Source organism: Panthera tigris, chromosome A2 (genome assembly GCF_018350195.1).
Source record: "Panthera tigris isolate Pti1 chromosome A2, P.tigris_Pti1_mat1.1, whole genome shotgun sequence".
NCBI lineage: Eukaryota > Metazoa > Chordata > Mammalia > Carnivora > Felidae > Panthera > Panthera tigris.
In genome coordinates this window covers 49,949,386-49,969,966 of record NC_056661.1, presented here as the reverse complement: position 1 = coordinate 49,969,966, position 20,581 = coordinate 49,949,386, and the positions used below count along the sequence as shown (strand labels likewise).

General features: G+C 46.0%; 1 protein-coding gene across 1 annotated transcript in view; it reads right to left on the bottom strand.

The window, feature by feature from the left end:
• Positions 1–20,581, bottom strand: part of LMCD1 (LIM and cysteine rich domains 1) — a 58,129-nt gene that overhangs the window by 18,357 nt on the left and 19,191 nt on the right. Inside the window, exons 2-3 of the mRNA XM_007075521.3 lie at positions 9,817–9,905; positions 3,763–4,018 (exon numbers count right to left, since the gene is read on the bottom strand). Coding sequence (XP_007075583.1) covers positions 3,763–4,018; positions 9,817–9,905 — 345 coding nt within the window. The remainder of the gene's footprint in view (positions 1–3,762; positions 4,019–9,816; positions 9,906–20,581) is intronic.

The window sequence follows — 20,581 nt, the reverse complement described above, 5'->3', positions numbered from 1 at the left end:
TGTCTGGCTGGGACATCTTGGGTGAAGAGGTTCCCAGAATCAGGCTTTATCAGGAGAAGAATCAAAAGGCAGAGAGAAAAGTGGAAAAGAAAGGTGCCTTATTCCCAGAGTTGGGCATAGTTGAACACACATGGACTCTGGAATCGGAAGACCCCATCCTGCCTGTTCTTTCGGCTTCTCTGGTGGTCAGGCAAGGACAGTACATGGGCTTTGTGTTACATGCTAATCTCCATCAACAGTGGCTACTTGAGTGCTGTGTTGAGAAGGATTCTGAGGCCCAAAGAGACTCAATGGAAGATCGTGCTCTAACTGACCAGCAATGTTTGCCATGGGTGTGGGAGTAGAGGATAAGGTAGGAGTGCCACACCTGCACGAGTTCCTCAAGAGCCTCTGTTTGCTCTCCTGTAAAATGGGGTTATTAAGCACGTAGGGAGTGGTGAGATGTTGATGACATATATCATATGTATCATAGTATTTTTTTATCATAAATCATAAATATATCACAGGGATTCGTGAGAGAGTCTCTAACAAGCTCTGAGTGGCACAGATACCTCTGACCCAACCTCTCTCCCCATCATCATAAATACACACATACACACACACACACACATACACGTGCACACACACATGCAGAATGCTCAATGGATGCTGGTTCCCTTCATCTTTTCATCCTTCCCTCTCCCAAATCCTGGCTAGCTTTCAAAGATTTTCCCAAGTCCCTCCCTATTCTTAGAAGCCTTCCCTTAAAAGTGCTAACCCAAAATACATGCTGTTTTCTGCCTCTCCTCCTACCTGTCTGGTTCTCCTGGCCTGGCTTGATAGGTGGGAGCCTAAGCTTTGGAGTCAGGGAGGCCCGAATCCAAGACGTGGCTCTGTCATTTAAGCCAGCTATGGGACATCAGGCTAGTGGTGTCACTTCTCTGAGCCTCCATTTCCTCCTCTGTGAATAAGGGTAGTAACAGTATATCCCTAACAGTGTTGGAAAATTAGATGAGACCACGTATGCATAGCTCTTAGCATATGCTAAGCTTAGCACACGTAAGTACTCAGTAAATATTAGCTATTAGGTTTATTGTTACTAATCTTTAAAGGCTTAAGAATTTCTCCATTTTTCATTCTGGTTGGGAAGGATGACAGCAAGATTCAGTTCCATTTCCAAAATATAATCAGTCCTGATCACTTGGTAATTAAAAAAAGAAAAAAGTGGGGAGGGTGAATGGGAAGGGAGAGCTGTCCAATCTCAGGCGACTTGCTCAGGCAGGCCAGATGCAGAGCAGACAGAGGGGCCTTTATACCATGTGGTTTTATGAGCGAGCATTAATCACAGCCTCACGATGCCTTCCTCTGATTAGTCTGGAGCCGAAGCATTTGGGGTTTTCACCAGCCAGTTCCTGACGCCCACAGCCAGCTCTTTTACGAGCTGCTTGCTTTAGTTTCCACTGACATCTTGGAGACCTGCTTGATGGCTTAGCCAGACCTGGGTGCTGGAGGCAGACCCACATTTGGAGCCACCCAGCACTGCTATAGTTGGATGCCACTCTCTGTGGCCCGGATCTGCCCCTGCCCAGCCCCTCCAACTGGTCAAGCCCAATTAACCATTCTATGTTTCCTTACATGTAAAATAATTCCTACCTCACAGGGTGGCTGAGCTCACAAATGCTGACGTATTCTTTTAAAATATGTTTTCAAGGGGTGCCTGGGTGGCGCAGTCGGTTAAGCGTCCGACTTCAGCCAGGTCACGATCTCGCGGTCCGTGAGTTCGAGCCCCGCGTCAGGCTCTGGGCTGATGGCTCAGAGCCTGGAGCCTGTTTCCGATTCTGTGTCTCCCTCTCTCTCTGACCCTCCCCCGTTCATGCTCTGTCTCTCTCTGTCCCAAAAATAAAAAATTAAAAAAAAATAAAAATAAAAAAATAAATAAAAAAATAAAATATGTTTTCAAGAACTATAGCTTTTTTAAAAAAAGCATCTTTGCCTCTCTCCACTTGATTGAAAAGGGATTTCCCCCTCCTTTCCTCCACTTAAGCTACAGCTTAGAAGGGTGCTACTCAGGTGCTCTATGGTGAAGGATCAGGTTTTTTTGTTTGATTTTTTTTTTCACTGATTGCAGAAGGATTCTTGGGCTCACTGCATGCGATGAGAATGTAGCCCATGCCACATGAGATTTCCATGTGAGTCTGACCACAGTGGAATTCTGTTCAGTGAGAGGAGTTGTCTGATCACATGCTTGGATGTCAATTGCTACTATATTTCCCCAACATTTATTTTCAATTTCTGTACTTCTCGTTGTGGACCAGTCACAGGATTTTGTGGTACACTGTTAGTCCACAGACCATGTGTGGAATGCCACTGGCCCGGAGGGTGATGTAGCACAAATAGGATGTGCCAAATAGGATGGTGCACAGGACAGGTGTGGTGTCTGCCCTCGTGGACCTCGCTTCACTCCAATGAGAGAGATAACCAAACAAAGACATACATAAGACAATTGCAGCTCGCAATAAATCTTCTAAAGAATCAATGGCGAACTGAGGGAGAGAGAAAAAAATATAGCTGGAGGATAGGTGGACTGGGGAGTTAGGGAAGGCCCGTCTGAGACCTGACTATCAGAAAGACCCAGCCATGCAAAGAGCAGGGAAAGGCATTTCAAGGGGAGGGAACAGCAAGTGTAAAGTCCATGAGGAGGGCAAAAGCCTGGAGTGTTCCAGAGCAGGAAAGAAGAAGGTCAGAGCACTATAAAGTAATGGGTGAGGGGTCATAGCCAGAGCTGCGGGTGCAGCCTGTGGGGGTATGACCATGCAGGACTCTGAAGGCTCTCCTTTTCTCCCAGAAGAGATTTAATTACATGCCAGGCTTCCATATCTAAAATTGTAGGAACTTTTTCAATCTCATGAACTTGTGGAAATCATCTAGGCCCTCACTATTCCAAGCATGGTCTGGGGACCAGCATCCCCTGGGAGCATGTCAGGAGTGCAGAGTCTCAGGACCAGCCCCAAGCTTCCTAGATATATTTCTGCAAGTTGTCTAGATGATGTATGTACTTGTTGAAATTGGAGGGGCACTGGTCAGGTCTGTGGGGTCTTGACAATGGCTGCAGGTATCATTATCTGAAGAGTTAAATGCCCATGTCTGGTGATTCTGATCCTGTAATCTGGAGCTTCTGATCTGGGGTGAGGCCTGTGCATGGGAACTTGATACGGGTCTTTATAGTGGGCAGCCAGGGTGTGACCTTGTGCAAGTTACTTGCTCTCTCTGGATGTTGTCCTTCTCTGGGTGCCTCACCCCCAGGGTTGTGTAAAGCTAGTCTGGTTCTCCCTTCCAAGGCTAAGAGCCTTCAGCTGTTGGCAAGAAGAGAGGACTGTTTTTGTGCTCCCCCACAGGCCTGCAAAGGATACATCCCAGGCCACTCTGAGGGAAAAGGAACAACTCACACATGAAGACAAGCACTGTGGGAGTCCTGAATGATAAGTCAGCCTTTGTTCAGAAGTGGGGAGCCCAAAGGGAATCATGAACGACCCTGTACTGGAATTGGAAGGGCCCTCAGAATTCATAGAAACACTTCTATCCATTTCATGGAAGAGGAAAACCGAGGCCCAGACAGTTTTCACTTCAAGATCACATAGGTGATGCAGGAGCAGGTTTGGAACCTTAGTTATTCCTATCATTTCTATAATACTGCCCTCTTCTTACCTTGTCTTTGAAATTCAGGCATGACTAACATTTACAAGGACAGGACAACAACCATTTGGTTGGAGGAAGCTGTCTTACCAGTTTCTGGGTGACTCCAGGGGGGGCCCACTCATAGGTGATGGTGTCAAAGGTGGGATCTTTCCCAGTGGCAATGGGATTGGTCATGATCATCCGATTCCTCTTGTAAATCCGGATGCCGTCCCCGCCTTTCACTCGGGCTGTGAGGGTGGAATACTTGGAGTCCATCAGCAAGCGGCCAATTTTCCGATCATCTTCCAGCTCAGAGCTCAGGCAGTGGTCCTCATGGCTGCATTTGCATGACTTGCATATTTTCCTGGGGGGGGGGGCGGTAATCGGGAAAAGTGAGATCAACCTCCAGAGAAGAGCAGCAGTCTCCTGCTGGTAGCATCTGCCTTTTTGAAAGCAAGTTCAAGGCTCAACTTTAGTAACTTGGAACGGCTGGCAGCAGATGAATGGTAATGTGAGACCAAAAGGACTTTGGGATTGGGAACTGCTTTTGGGAGACTACCTATCAATCCGACTGTCTGTCTGTGGGGAATGTGGGATATGACTTCAGCTGGTCAGAAGAACAGCACATTTTTACTCATGGTGGCAGCAAGGGCTGGTTCATTCATTAAAGATGCTCAAAAGCAGGAGTCTTTATGACCTGTAGGTTGAACCTGGCCCACAACCTGATTTTATAAATAAAGTTTTATTGGAACACAGCCATGCTCATTCATTTATATATTGTCTGTGGATGCATTTGGGCTACAGCGGCAGACTTGAGTAATTGCAGCAGAGACCATTTGGCCCACGGAACCTAAATTATCCACTCTCTGGTCCTTTATAAAAAATGTTTCCTGACCCCTGCTCTAAGGAATTATTGAAATTGTCTCCCAAGATTCATGAGCGTTGGAGCTTCAGCAACTGTGAACTCTTTAGCACTCATACTGAAGTTAGAATACAGCTGGAAAATTTCTTTAAGCAACTTGTGGCTGGGACCCAGGGGAAAGAGAATGAGCTAAGAAAACCCCTTGGGCTGGAGAGATTGATATTCACTGGCAAGGCTATGTTGTGAGGCTGTGAGAAGGAAAAGCATCCTAGGGAAGCTTCACATTCACCTGAAAGCCTGACACTTCTCTCTGACAATGAAAAACAAAAGCATCTGGCTGCCTTGTGCCATGCTGTTAAGGTTGTGAAATCCAAGTGTTTGCAGTGTAGAGGAAAACCTCTTCCCTCCCTTTCTGGCTTGTCACCTGAGGTGTGCTGTGACTCCTGAGGCGTGCTGTATCTCACTTCCTCCCATGCATGAGACTTAAGAGCTTGTTAAGTAAAGCAAGCAACGTCGGAACCTGCAGCAGGGATGGATGGGGCAGGCCCAAGCAAAAGAGGTGTCACTGCAGTAGCGTGGGCGCCTCACAGCTAGGCATGCCCGAAGGAACCCTCCTTTTTTTCTCTTCTAAACTCAGGAGATTGATATGTTCACCCATGTATCACAAATATTGCCTGGGAGGCCCGCAGGAGAACACCTTGATAGTCTACCTCAGTGATTCCAAACTAAGGTCAATTCTGATGCCCAGGAGGCATTTGGCAATGTCTGAAGACACCTTTGATTATGGCAATGGAGTGCTACTGGCTTCTAGAGGGTAGAGGCCAGGGATGCTGCTAAACATCCCATAAAATATAGGACAGCCCCCTCCACTGCAAAGAATTATCCTGCCCCAAACGTCAATAGTGCTGAGGTTGAGAAACCTTGTCTAATATAAAGTGAGGAGGACCCAGTGCACCCTTCCAGGAGCCTATAGTTGGAGTGGGAGAGGGAAAGCAAATCAGATGGAAAATGTAACATAGAGTAAGGTTGGGCCATATGAGAGTCACATATGCTCTGGGGTGGTTCCGCTGGTCTGGACCAGTTCCCCTAGCATGTAAGTATGTGGCACACGGAAAAAGGCTCAGTGTGGGGAAACAGTGGGTTACAGAAGGTGAAACGCGTTTCTTCAGTGCAAGGCTGATTCTTGTTTTTAACGCACTGATGTACAGCGTGACTTTAAGTCAGGGAAAATGCAGCGTTTCCAGTGTTGTTCAAGGAGAAGCTTGCAGCCCCAGTCCATGTTCCGTGGGCTATAATTTGAGAAATGGTAAAATTGTTGATCTCAAGGATAATTCCAGCACTACAAAAGAGAATATGACCCTAAAGATGACATGGGGCAAAACCAAGAAGTCTTTTCTTTTTTTCTCTGTTGCTCGTGTTTTCAGAATTGGGGCATCTTACTCATGATAAATATTCTCTTGCCTCTCCCTTTCATGAGCTAGACATGGAGGAGACTGCTTCCCTAAGGTAGGGAATAAACCACTAGTTTACACGTAGGGAGTGACAGCAGCAGAGGAGGAAATGGAAGGAGGAAGTGGAAAGAAGTGAGGGAAAGCCCAGTGTCCAAGTGGACCCTTGGACCCCTAATGCCTTCCATGTGTGGAGCTGGGTGGGGAGGCTGAATTTGCTTATTTGGTTAATGTAGACTCTCAGGATGCTATTAGAGATGTGTGGAATGCAAAACACCTTGAAATGGAAAATGTTGACGGATATGAGATATTCTTTGACATTATGTCAGTATTATTTCTCTTTTTATTCATGCCGTCATGTTGCCAGGTATTGTTGCTGGGACACCATAAATGAAGAAGGCACCCCTCTGGCCCCACTCTACTCTTTCCAGGCACTCAGACTGAAGAGGGCAACGGACACACCCAGGAAGATCCCCAAAGGTGTTAAAATGGCCATTTCTGCAATCTCTCCTGGGCTACCTGGAATGGTGGAAGAGGCAAAGTCTTGGAATGTAATGCCAGCCTCAACACTAGCCCAACACCAGCCCGTGGTCAAATCTCCTATCTGACAATGAGAGAGTTGGTCTACATTAGAGGTTGGCAAACTACATTCCATTGACTGAATCTGACCCATCACCTATTTTTGCACAGCCTGTGAAGGAGAGTTTTTACATTGTTAGATGGCTGAAAAAATTCAAAAGAAGATTACTATCTTGTGATACAAGAAAATGATAGGAAATTTGAATGTCAGTGTCCTGAAATAGAGATATACAGAACATAATCACATTCATTCATTTACACGCTTCATGGATGCTTTCATGCTACAAGGGCCAAGATGATTGGTTATGCCAGAAACCCTATGGCTTGACAAACCTAAAATGTTTACTAATGGGCTATTTACAGCAAGTTAGCTGACCCCTGGTCTATTTGATGAGTTTTCACACTTTGCTATGCATCCAAATCACCTGGGCAGCTTGGTAAACTTGGAGATGCCCTCCCTGGCCCCAGCTAGTCAGATGCACTGGTCAGGAGTGGGATCTGGTCATGGGTACTTGTAATCCTGTTCAGAGGTAATTCGGATGCACATCAAAGTGCCAGAGTCACTAGTCGGTCCCTTTCGGGAATTTAAGTGGCTCTGGTTGACTTTCTCTAGATTGTCTGTCAAAAAGCAAAGGAAGCCCAAATCTCAGGGCACAGTTATCTGTGAAGATCCACTGCCCTGGGCAGAAGAGGCAGAGGGAACAATGTAATTCCTGCAGCTGGTATGGAGACAAGACCTCATCAGAAGGCATGTCACAATGAGGAGACCAGGAGAATCCTTCGGAGAGTGACCCCTGAAGCATGTAAAACTTTGTAATTTGAAGCGCCTGTGTGGTCTGTCTCCCATTTTTCATACTGTGTCCCTGCTTCCCTCAAATTGCGGTTTTTCTCTACTCACTGGAGTCAGTAGACGTTAAAAAAAATAAAGCTATTACAATAAAGATAATGTAAAAATATCTCTGCATGCAAGGAAGAGACTTTCTGTTGGGCTCTCTCTGAAAAGCCTGAAGTCCTGGAGGTGTGTTTCCCACTGCCCTGAAGGGCAGTTCAGCATCCTGAGGTTGTGTCGGAATGCCAGCAAGCCCAGCACGTCCATCTGGGAAGTGGGAGGCTGCAGGCTGCTGGGGGAGCCTCCCCTTCCATTTTCATGATATGCTGGTTCTGAAAGTCTGCTCTTGCCTTCACTCCATACTGTCCTCTTCAAATAACTCTACCATCTGTGCCTCTAATTCCATTCTAATTCCATTAACCATGTCAATCACAGGTTTGATTACAGACAACTTGCCTGAAACTATGGATTGTAAAGCCAGAAGGGGAACCAAGAGCACATTGACTCCAATGCTCCTATTTATCAGATGGAAAAGGTGAGGCTTACAGAAGGGAAGTGTTTGTTCAAGGTGAGTGAGCACATGAATTATTGTTTGAGGGAATTGCTCACTAAACCAGGCTGGCTCCACTTGGGTCATTTAAATAAATTTCTAACTATCGACAGTGTGAAAATTGGAGCATAAAAATGGTTTTATGTAGCTTCCCTGCTAAGGTTCTTGGACCTCACTGCTCCAGTGTGGCTTGAATTTAAGTCCCCATTAAAGTGATTCAAACCAAATACAATGCTTGCTATGGGGGACCCGAAGCTGCAATCTGCATTTCTCAAGGATAAATTCACTGGATGTTCACGTCCTTTGTAGACTGGTGGGGGAATGTAGGGATTACAACAATGCTGAGACTCCTTGCTTACAGTCCTGAAGAACAGGGCCCAGAAGTGTCCTCCTGCCATAAACAGCTAGAAAACCAGACAGAATATGTTAAATGACCCTGTTCAGATGTCAGACAAGAGGCAGCAAGGGGCTGAACATTGAGAGGGGGAAACATTATTGACTGAGTCAGGGGGTGCATTCAGGGAACATTATCCCTCCCCGCTGCCCTAAGAATTCTGAAAGGAGGCATCCCAGCTGTCCTTGGAGAGCTGATGAGGAGTCAGCATTGTTCCGTGACACCCTGATGGCAGGTTCAGCACCAAGGGGGAGGAATGATAGGGAAGCTGACTCCTCAAGGCCAGAAAGAGCTCTAGTGGCCAAACTAGATGCGTGGGGCATTCCCCCAACAGGAAGTGTGCTAGCTGTAGGAGGAATCTGTGCGGGGGATACAGTGGGGTTTGGATGACTTTGAAAGTCACTTGCATCCAGAAGACCACATGAGCTCCTGTGAGGTCAAGGACTGTCAGGGAATGGAGCCAAGGAACAGTCCCGTGCTTCAAAAGCTCACGACCCACAGTACTACTGTAGAATGTCTAAGAGCATGGAGTGGGGTTTCACAAAGACCCAACTTTGAATCCTGGCATTTAGTAGCCATCCCCTCCCCACCCCTGTTAGCCAGCCTCAGTTTCCTGATATGAAAAATGGAGACACTGAGATACTAATACCAACTGCTCAGGATTGCTTCAATATTCCAACGTACAAGATTTAGCAATGAATGTTTTTCTAATTGCCATCCCACCATGGAAATCAACAACTCTGAGACAAATACCTCCCAAATTTCACTCCTGCTCTGAGTGCCCCAGGAATCCCTCTGGTAGGGGGATCAAAAGCTCTACTTTGCTATCGTGCCCTACAGAGGTTAGCCTCTCTCTTCCAGGGCTGCCAGGACAGTCACACAGGCTGTGTGCCCTGCACAACTCCACACAGATGCTGATGGGAATAGCGCCTGGGGGCTGTGCAGTGTGAGGTCTCCACCTCTGCTTTTCAGATTCCTCAATAAAAAGAGAGAAAGAAACACTCTACAGTTCCAAGTCCAGCTGGATCTCATGGCCCTCCCTCACGGATATTAATGTAGCGCCTGGTTTTTAAATACTGTGGACACAGTGACTTTTATTTCTGGCCCAGGGGTACTCTGAGATCCAAATGGGGTGATGGCACCGTATGGGGAGATCTGCCACATGCACCAAGCCCAAGGATAGAGCAGTCCAGAGAAGACGAGGCACCAACTAACATCTGCCCACATCTGCCCAGTGCAGTCCTTCATGGGGCCAGCTTGGTGGTCTCCACCTCAAAACGGTGCATGAAGCACTAAGCTCCTTCCTCATCTTGGCTCCTAAGGGCTTTTCTGTCATTTCTGAATGAGGCCAAGCAGGAGTGCATTCATTCTGGAGCCAGTCCTCCCTGAAATGCATGCATCCTAAGTAAGCAGTCCCAGCAGAGAAGAATGGCTGGGGTTCCCAGAAAGGACAGCCAAGAAGTGCAGGCAGGCAGAGCTTCTCCTGACAAAGTCTGTTACCTCCATGGATGTGGCTCGAAGCCTGAACACGTCCCCTTGCATCTCAAACAAGGCACACCTCTTGCTGACTGCTGCTGGCCCAGGGACATCTGGAAAAGGAGACAGAAAAGAGGGTGTTTCACTTCCACAAGTCTTGGATCGGGGATGCTTGACCTCTAAAAGACTTGGCATGCCAGCAAAGGGATTGTGTGGGGTTCAAAGGGCTCAAGATGAATAAGCCATCAGTTACTGTTTACCAAGAATGGAGAAGACCAGCCGGGGAAGTGGCCATAGGGCAGGCAAGTGGGGAAGGGTGGGGTCCTTGCCAGTAAAAATGGAATGAGGCGGGGGCTTATTGCTGGCCTTTCAGTGCTGTCACCAGCCACCAGGGCTGTGTTGAAAACCCTCCGCTCCTCCCTTTATATTCATCAGCTCCCCTGGTCCACTTGTCACTGGAATGGAATCTTCCAGTGAGTGCCTCCTCTCCCTCATTTATTTGTGATTTATTGATAGGGTGTGATTAAACCAAAGCTACAGGCACAAACAAATGCGCAGGCTGCCACGTGTCTATAGCTCAAAGCATAACTTAAATATTTCGCTAAACCACGGAAAATCAGGAGCATTTGAAATCTGGTTGTCCTTTGGAAGGAGAACAACACCCGACACAGGTTTTACTCTTTGTCACCAGCCGCTGCCGATGTGTTGAGACCCAAATGACTCTCAGACGGGGTCTTCAAATCAGCAGCATCATGGGAAGCTTGCCAGAAGCACAGACCCTCAGGCCCCACTCCAGCCCTCGGAATCAGAATCTGCACACCAACAAACTTCCCGGGAGATTTGTATGACATTAAGATGGGAGAAGCCTGGGGTTAGTGTATGGATCTGCTGGCTGAGAAACTTCCCTAACTCTCAACTGGGGGTGGGGAAGACTTGGTGGCAGGTATGCACACGTACTATGATTTTATCAAGAACAAGTCCTCATCAACTAGTAAGATAAACGGATAAGCTCCTCATTCAACAGACATTTGATTCATTTAACCACTAATTTAGTATCTACTGTGTGTCAGGCACAGGGATACATCATAAGATTCGGGTGTGCCCTAGGAGTACTCGCAGACTAGGAGGGGATGAAGAGAGAAACACATACTTATCACCTGCTCCTGGAAGGGGTAAGTTTGAGGCAAAGGAAGCTGCCTGTTGTGTGGCAGAGGCTGGACTTTGGAGCCTGGGAGACCAGGATTCCCAACCCAGCTTCAGGACTTACCAGCCATACGGGCCTTGGACCAACTGAGCCTCAGTCTCCTTACTTGTCGAATGGGTACAAAGATAATGTATGCAAAGTGCCCATTCACATGAGGTACTCAAGACGGCAGCTGCTGTTATTTTGCACACAGAGTTTAGGTGCGCAGAGGAAGGTGTTAATAAACCTGTAGGGGAAGTCCAGTGAGGCTTCTTAGAAGAGGTGACTCTGGATGGGGGCTATGCAAAATGAGCAGGCAGAAAGGGAGAAGGGGATTCTTAGAAGAGAAAGGTGTGAGGGCAAAAAGATATGAAAGGGCATGATGGTGTGTGTGTGGGGGGGGGGGTCTTGTATTCTGAGCACCCCTGTTTCCTCTTCCTGCTTTTAAGCAGGAAAAAAAAGGAGTGAAACTTGTGAGTCCACCCTCACTGCTACTGTTAGAATCCAGAGAAGTACACGAAAGGTCACAGTTATTCTTTACCAGATTTCTCTTCCGTTGCTCAAATCTTCCCACAATGACACCTAGGTTTCACACCCCCCACTTTGACAACTGCTGTTTGCACGATATCTTCTCGTACTATGCTGTTCTGTAAAGTTTCTTTTTAATGTTTATTTTTGAGGGGAGGGGTGTGGGAGGGGCAGAGAAAGAGATGGACAGAGGATCTGAAGCAGGCTCTGTGCTGACAGCAGTGAGCCTAATGCGGGACTCGAACTCACAAACTGTGAGATCGTGACCTGAGCTGAAGTTGAACGCTCCACCGACTGAGCCACCGAGGTGCCCCCATACCATGCTGTTCTTATACACATTCACAACTTTGGAGAGTAAGAGCCACACTGCACATATCTAAAGGGGATCACGTTCCAATCTGTGCCTGTTCAGTGCTAGATTCATGTTGAAAATTGAAAACAAGAGTATGCTCACCATCAAGTCATCGTCCTAAGCTGCGGAGCTTTCACTCACACGTGGAACTTTACTCTCTAAGACCCAGGCATCTAAAACCTTGCAAACTTTCATCTCTCCTTTCTGCCTCCTGTTGCCTTGGATTCTACTAGTTGAAATGCAGCCATCCTTCCGCACTTAATGTTTGAGTGATTCAATGGTTATTTTGGAAGGTATACAACGTATGAATAAGGCTTCATTGTTGGATTGTTTTAGACTCAGAGGCAGCAAAGCCTGGAAACAGAAGAGCTAGGTGGAAGCATTTCATAAGTGGCAAAACACCCTGCGTGTGAGCATTGCCATTCTTCTAACGAGCGGCAGATTCAACAGTCATCCTATAAGGGGATTAGACCTGATGCTTGGCCGGCAGGGCCAAGCTGCTGGCTCAGGGTCTGGTTAGAACTAGTGATGTAAGTCAGCACAGAAGAGCACGGGCCTGCGGCGGGGGGCTGGCTCTATGGTGCCAGCTCTGACATTTATTAGCTGTGCGGCTAGAGGCGACTCATTTCCTTGCCCCATCTAAGTTGCTCCCCTGTAAAATGAGAAAACTGGCCTGGATCGAGGTTGTTGGAATTCTGTTACCCAGAATCCTCTTGTATGATGTGTTTCCAAATGGTGGATGGCTCTTCTGCTGGACCTCGGCAAGTAACTGGTCTTGCAGAGTTACCGTGAGGGTTATGTGGGTTGCTGCATGGAAAGGGCTTGGCATGCACATATTATGCACCGAGTGTTTGTTCTCGTTGTCACTGTACCTTGTGTAAACGGTCTGAGAGACTCTGAATCAGACATTCTAAAAACAATTCTTTTCCCAGCTTCAGAATTCTAGAGAGCTTCAGAGGAACTACTTTCTAAGCGCATATCTCACAGACTTTCTTACTGTCTACTTTGCTTCATGCGTGCAAATGCTGTCTCTCTGACTAAGGGGAGGAGGCAGACAGTTGGCCTTAGCCTTCATCCTGCTAGTGGGACAGTTTCCATGGTGACAGAAGTCCGTGGGAGAGAAAAATAGATGGCCTTGCAAGGAAGCAGCAGATTTGGGCCATCAGGACACACTTGCAGCCAGTTTCCTGGCCGACTGCTTAGCACAATAAATAGCCATTTTGTCCACTGCGTGTCATTTATCCAGGAGCCAGACAGACCTAGCTATCTGGGACACAGAAAATGATGATCCTGTTTATTGAGGGGAGGAAAACACCAAGCAGAAACAGCGTTTCAAACAAGACATTCTGGTTTATAAACAGTAGGTTTCTCCGATGCGGACTCGGTCTCAGATGGAAGATGGCCCAGTGGCTGCTCACAGTGGTTCACAGTAGCTGAACACAGAAGAGCTTAAAAGCAGCCATCACTTTAAAAAATGGGTCCCTGGAATGTAGCATGTACTCTAACCCTTTTCTTGAGGGGAGATAAAATGTTTTGACAATTTTCTTTGGCTCTGGAGGAGTAGGATGTTGTGGAACTGAATCTTGTCAGGGACTTGAAAGGACTTAGCTCAGGCCAGGAGCCATGGGGGCGCAAGGGCCACAGGGCGCAAAGGGCAGGGGGCCACAGAGCCTTCTCCCCACTTTGAGCATTTCCTTCAGGTGAACCGCCGGGGGAAGTATTACAGGGAGGAAACGTAGCCAAGAACAAGGCAGGACGGGGATGAAGAAGGGAAAAGAGGGCATACAATACGAAGTGTAGGAGTGAGGATTTGGGATTAGAAAATGCGAGTTCTCCTCCCATTGTGTAACTTGGTTTCCTCCTCTGAGAAATGGGTTTTCCCTGCCCTTTCTGCCTCCACCAGGCTGTAGTAAGCCACAAATCAGATTAAAAGGTTGTTTGCACAGTAAAATATTTACCATCGTTAAAAACAATTATCCAAACGTTGAGCATGAGGCAGAAAAGTGGGTGGCACATCTTCTCAGTATCATATGGTGACAATGACCTTGGCCCTCACCCCCCACCCCTATGAGGATTATCTAGACAAATTTACTTTGCTTTACCCCAAGACTTGGTGCAGTCACATGTTAACTTACAGATTTTTTGTCCAGTAAAGATACAAATACAAGCAGTTTTTGTCTTTTTGAAACAGATAACCTTAAAGGTTATGGTTTATTGTCCTGCTGGACATTAGCTAGTTATGTACCTAACCCATCAATCTTGTCCTAACATTGAAATACACAGCCCTTCAGATGCTTTATGAACTGGCCTAAATATCTTACTGATTACTTTATTAACTAATGAGTTGAGTAATATCTTTACTAAGTTTTATTGTATATTTGCACAAGAGTTGTGATTTTATGTTTTTGAAAATTCTATCTTAACACCATCACACGCACTCCTGACTCTCCATGGGTTTGCTTTCTGAGCTGGGGTGTTCTGAATATTGACACTAAATTCTGTTTCAAGTCAATTACTCTGACTTGATTTTTACAGGTAAAGTCTCTGAGCATATGTGTTCTTTGTTTTTTAAGTTTTATTTATTCTATTTTGAGAGACAGAGAGTGAGAGAGAGAGAGCAGGTGAGGGGCAGACAGAGGTAGAGAGAGAATCCCAAGCAGGCTCCACATTGTCAGCTGTCAGCGCTGACATGGGGCTTGATCTCATGAACTGTCAGATCACGACCTGAGCCAAAATCAAGAGTTGGACGCTTAACCGACTGAGCCACCCAGGAGCCCCTATAAGCATAGGTGTTATTAAAAATTATTAGCCAACATGCTGTTTCTTAAAAACAAACCTTTTCCTCCCCACCAAGGAGAGAAGGTAGAGTCAGGGTAGTGAAGAGTGGGGTGGGGTGAAATTATGAGAAGGCCCAGAAAAGAACTGCCATCATCAACAGGAAAAAATGATTCCAGCAATGACTCTATTGCTATCAACAATTCCCAACTATTAACAGCTTGACAATCCATGGATTGATCTTACTTACTTAAGCATTTTTCCTGAACAATTATGATGACACTATGAAGGATAATCATTATTCCTAAACAACAGAGGATGCATGACAGACTGAGAAAGGAGAAGCAACTTGTCCATTCAGAATGGTCTGTGCTGGAGCCCCTATGGGGAAGGGGGGGGTCCCCTCACTCTACCTTCATCTGTACTTCAAGCCAAAATGTTATAGTTTTCCTAATGACTTTGACTGTAGCTAACATTTATTGAGTAGACCTCATGTGCCAGGCATATGCCAGGCATATTCATAATATTTATGCTTGACAAGCCTGTGAGAGAGGTACTGTTAGTGACTTCCTTTTCAGATGAGGAAGCCGGCCCAGAGAGGTTCAGCCTCTTCTTCAGGATCTAACGGCTAGCAAGTGGTGAAGCCAAGAAGTGAAACCAGGCGGGTCTTACTTCAGAGTTGTGCTCTCATCTGATCTGCTCTGGTACTTTCCATCAAGGATATAGCACTTGACGTTTACAAAGTATATTTACATTCCTTATCTCACTGGGTTTTCACAACAACCTTAGGATGTGGACACTTTGCATTTGTCTCATGAAAAAAAAAACTGAGCTCATAGATCTAATGGGATTTGCTGCTCAGGACATAATTCATACTCATGTTTTTGGAATCCAGACCCTATGATTTCCTACCACACTAGGAGTCTCCAGACCTCAGACGGCCTCCTACAGGTCTAGCCTTGACTCTGGGCATTAGGCCAGTTGGATCCAAACAGGCGGGACAGTGTGTCTGTAGGAGTTGGGGGGGGGGGTTCCAGGTTAGCGTTGGGGGCAGTAGTACAAGGCCATGATCACATTGGTCTCAGTATTTTTACCATCCAACCCTGTTCTGCTAAATAAACTAAAGTATACATGTTCAAGGCAATGGACAGGCTTTGAAGGCAGCTAGAGAGGCAGTGGTTGGAGGAGAAAGTGAATCAGAACCACAGGCAGTGCCTGTAGGAGAAAAGCACCAGGGTATTGGCTTCAGTTGATTTATCTGCTCCCTCCCTGGAAGCCCAAGTGAGGGGCGAGAGGTCACTTATGTTTAGTACCAGACTGGGGAGCTGGGGCTCACCCTCCAACCCAAGGTCTGGAGATGACTGGACAGACAGTGGCTTGGGGGACAACATGTTGAAAACTGTCTTCTAGAAACTGTTACCACTTTAAAAAAGAACAAAATCATAATAACTAAGGCAAGAGGCAAGTCATTTTGGGGTTTATTCTCAAGTATTTCCTTTTAAAAAAAATTTTTTTTATGTTTACTTATTTTTGAGAGAGAGAGAGAACTTGTGTGAGAGGGGGAAAGGCAGAGAGACAGGGAGACAAAGGATCCGGAGTGGGCTTTGCACCGACAGCACAGAGGCAAATGTAGGGCTCGAGCTCACAATTATGACCTGAGCCGAAACTGGATGCTTAAGCGATTGAGCCACCCAGGCACACGTATTCCCAACTCTTAATAATTTGTTTAGATCAAGGATACTCACACCCATCTCATTTTGAAGTTGAATTAAGCCACTTTAAGAGGGATAAACGTTGTTGAGTGTTAGATGTCTCCATTCTCCTAGAATGTGGCCCACTTCACCAGTCCAAATTTATCTATTTTTACTTCCATATCATCTACTATTTCTACCCAGATTCTCTTTCCAATCACTTGAGAAGTTCCAATCACTTGGAAGTTCTCTGAAATATACACTGGGGTTTGTTTTTTTGTTTTTTTGCTCAGGCTCATCAAACCTCAGGGAGCTTCAGCCCCACCTACTCTTTTGAGACCAGCTCACGTCGCATCTTTTCCATAAAAAAAATAATCAGTTGCAGCTGCAATGACTACTAGGCCTTGCAGCTTCCAGCCACTGTGCTAAGCCCAAGCTCAGGCAAATCTTACGCTGCCTCGTGGTGGTTCTCGAGGTGTGGACCCCCACACACCTTGGACCTTGGTAGCAGTGCAAATCCTCAGTTCTCACCCCAGACCCACTAACTCAGTTACTTGGTGTAGGGCCTAGCCATTGCTGTTCAAGCCCCCCAGGGGATCTGCATGCACAGCTCAAGTCTGACAACCACTGATCAGGCTGTGCATAAAGGAACTGAAGGAAACGGATGGTCTTGGTTTGCCCCAGACTGAATCAGGGCTTGAATGCAGGACTTTTAGTGCTGAACCCAGGAATGCTCTGGACAAACCACAAAGAGTTGGTCTCCCTAATTAACACTATTCACAGAGGTCAAATTAAAGTCCTGGTGCTTAGAAATAAACCCAGGTCTCTCAGAATCCCCAATCTCCATTTTAATTTAACCAATGCACTACAGGCAATGCCAAGAAATGAAATTTTCCAGGTATTTTGGGGCCCTTACACTTACTTCTCAAAGAACCCATGTAACTGTAGAACTGCAAATGCATTTGGTGCCAGGAATTAGAAAGAGTGTGCCATGACATTGTACTTTAGTATGGGGATTTGGCCTGGTCTGCATGTGTTTGAAATTAATCAGACACTCTGATTAGCATGAACATCAGCTGGGATCTAGCTAACAAGAAGACTGTGGTGTAGCAGGTCTGGGATGAGCCTTATATTCCGTAGTTCTACCGACCTTCCAGGGAAAGCTGATGCTGCCAGTCCGGGGACCACGGTTTAAAGAGCAAAGGGCTACATCAGTGGTTCCCAACTTGTCTACACAATAGAATCACCTGGAGATCTTTTAACACTTCTAAAATCCCAGCTGCATGCCACTGAAATTTAGCCATAATTGCTGGAGATGGGCAACAGACCTCAGTCATTTGGGAAGTTCTCTGGAGGAGCCCAAAGTGCAGACAAGTTTGGGAACAACTGGGCTTCCCCATTGTACCCTCAGCCACTACAACTTGGACTCTGTGGCTCTCAGCTCATCGGAGAGAGACATCTCCTCCCAGACCACCATTCCCTACAAGGTGAGATTTACAGCATGTCTGACTTTTGTTATTTCATTTTGGTTCCTTCTTACCTGGCATAAGCCCACCTCACAGGCATTCATGCCAAATGCAGTAACTCTCTGAATAGCCAGACAGAAGGAGACCACAGCCCTTCCTCTGCTTCTAAAGTTCCCTGGCTGGATGACTTATTGGGTGACTCCCACTGATGTTGAGATCCTTTGCCAGGCTTGAGGTCAGGGTGGTCCTCCCTAAACCTGGGGCCCAAGTGGGAACTGAGAGGTCCTGCCAAACAGAGGGGCCCAAGCTGGGACACTCAAGGCCCAGATGGTTACAAGCTGCATCATGGATAGTTGTTTTCCCCACCCCCACTTGAGAAGTGTGATCCTTTCAGAGACTGACCTGGCTGGGAAGTGTAATGGGGGCCTTATATTTCATTGTCCCACTCAAGAACCCCATGGCCTCGACAGGGTCTGAACTTCTGTGTTTTTTCTTTTTTTCTTTCTTTCTTTTTTTTTTTTTTGAAGCTCTCCAGTGATTGAAAGAATGAGTTGCCAAATAGCCTTACAAAATCTTAACAGAGTAATGAAATCAATACACTTACTAGTACAATAACTGTCCATTCTTAATGTCAGAGTTACATTCGTCACCCTTCCTGAACATAAACCCTCCTTGTGACATGTCCTGTGTGCCACCAGAGGTAAAGACTGGGGCCCAGAAATCCAGGGATGCTGGATGAACAACACAAACTCTTACATTAGGGTGACTTTGGGCGTTATTCCATATTCCATATACATATATATACATATGTATACATGTATACATGTATATACATATATATGTATATACATACATGTATATACATATATATACATATATACATATATATATATATATATGGAATATTATATATAAAATGGGCATTCCCCATCTTGCCCCTCCAATCTTAGGCACAACTGTTGCCCTGTGTTGATCTCCTGCCTCTCTCTCCTCCCTACTGATACTTGTACTCTGGCTGCAGAAGCCTCAAGCCAGGGCTTCAGTTTGTGGCCAAGAAAACCCTGTTTCCCCAAACAGGAGATGAAAAAGTGGGATGTATAGCCTGGCCTTAAGGTGGCTGGCTTCAAATATGGTACAGAGGAGTGAGCAGAAACTTACTTATTCAAATTTCCATTCTGCACTGACTGACCTATGCTCTCTATAATGCCATGCAAATTAGCCATGGAAACAACTTAGAATAAAGTGCCTCCTAAAACCACAGCAAGTCTCACAAAGGCAGCAACAACGACCTTGCCTACATCAGAGGTCATATCTGGGGACACAAATATTCCTCAGGGGATTGTGTGTGTGTGCATGTGTGTACATGGATGTGTGTGCACAGATGCATGTGGGTATCTGTGTGGGTATGTGTCCACATACACTGTTTCTTCTCCATGGTTGTTCCCTGGGCATTCCTAGTCTTCTGTCTGGACAAGCACAGATGTAACGAAATCACTTCAACTTAGATACCCTTTTCCTGAATTGTGTAATAAGGATAAAAATGCATAGACTAAACAAATTGAGATTAGCCCAGCTGATCTTGTACTCAGAATTCAATGGATGGAAAACTTGTTCTTTTTCCTTTTTGTTTTTAAAGCCCAATCCTATTTAAAGCAGCAGAAAAGGAAAACATTTAGTGGCTGATGAGCTGATGGCAGAAATGCTTGAGTTGTCAGTATTTTGGGGTATAGATCTGATTATCTTTCCTGTTAAATGGTTTGTGTGTATTAAGTTGATTCCTCAGACCAGCTGTGGTTGAGTTAGTCTGATGGATTTAGCTCATGTTAGGAGTGTCTGGTATCCCAAATAAAGTTTTGAACAAATGCCCAACAAAAGAGCACTTTTTACTCTCTATAAGAAAAGTTTTTTTGTTTTTGTTTTTTGTTTTTGTTTTTGTCAAGATGGTTTGTCCAGGCTTGACTCTATGAGAATTTGTGTTTGGGACAAAATACACCATGTTCTCTTTACTATTCTTCCTCTCTCAACACATGATATTTAACAGGTAAAATTAAGTTGAAAGCAGGGCAGCCAGCAAGGAGAAGAAAATTCACAGAATCCCAGCACATGCTCTAGAAGGTGTGAAAAGTCAGCAGGATGCCCGGCGGTCCCAGCCCGTTGGGGTGGTGAAAGAAGCTTTTCGCTCCTCTGTCTACCCTGCCAGCTTCCCCTGAAATGGGTCCCAATCCATCTGTTGAGTCTCCTTGATGACCATGCCCCTGGAGTAGTTCCGGAAACTGCCAGCCAGTTCCTCCCGTTACCTCTTCAGGAAGCTCTCCCCTCTCCTATCCTTTCTAAGCTCCTAACCACCACGTATGACCTGTTAAGACACCCATCCACACGCATGCACACACACGTGCACACATCCACACACGGCATGCATATCCATGAGTGCGCACGCACACACAGCCCTGTATGGAACATTTTCTATACTTGTAATCACTTGTTTGGTTCTGTCTTCCCCTCCAGGGAAGGAAATTATTGGAGATTCCCAAGATTCACATGTGTGAACACAAAGGGTTAATCTAGCTATGAAAACTGAATAGAAAAGCAAATCCATATGGAGGGAGGAAAATGTGAAATGAAAGCTTTCTCTGTTTAAGACCCTGCTCTCAACTCCCTTCCTAACCCCCCCTCCCTCCTCTTTGAGCCAACCTTCACTGATTTGAGGCTGGTTCCAGAAAAACAGGAACGCCCAGACCCAGGGCCATGAACAGAGTGGGCACATGGAAGCCTGCCTTTGAGGTAGCTGGTTCTA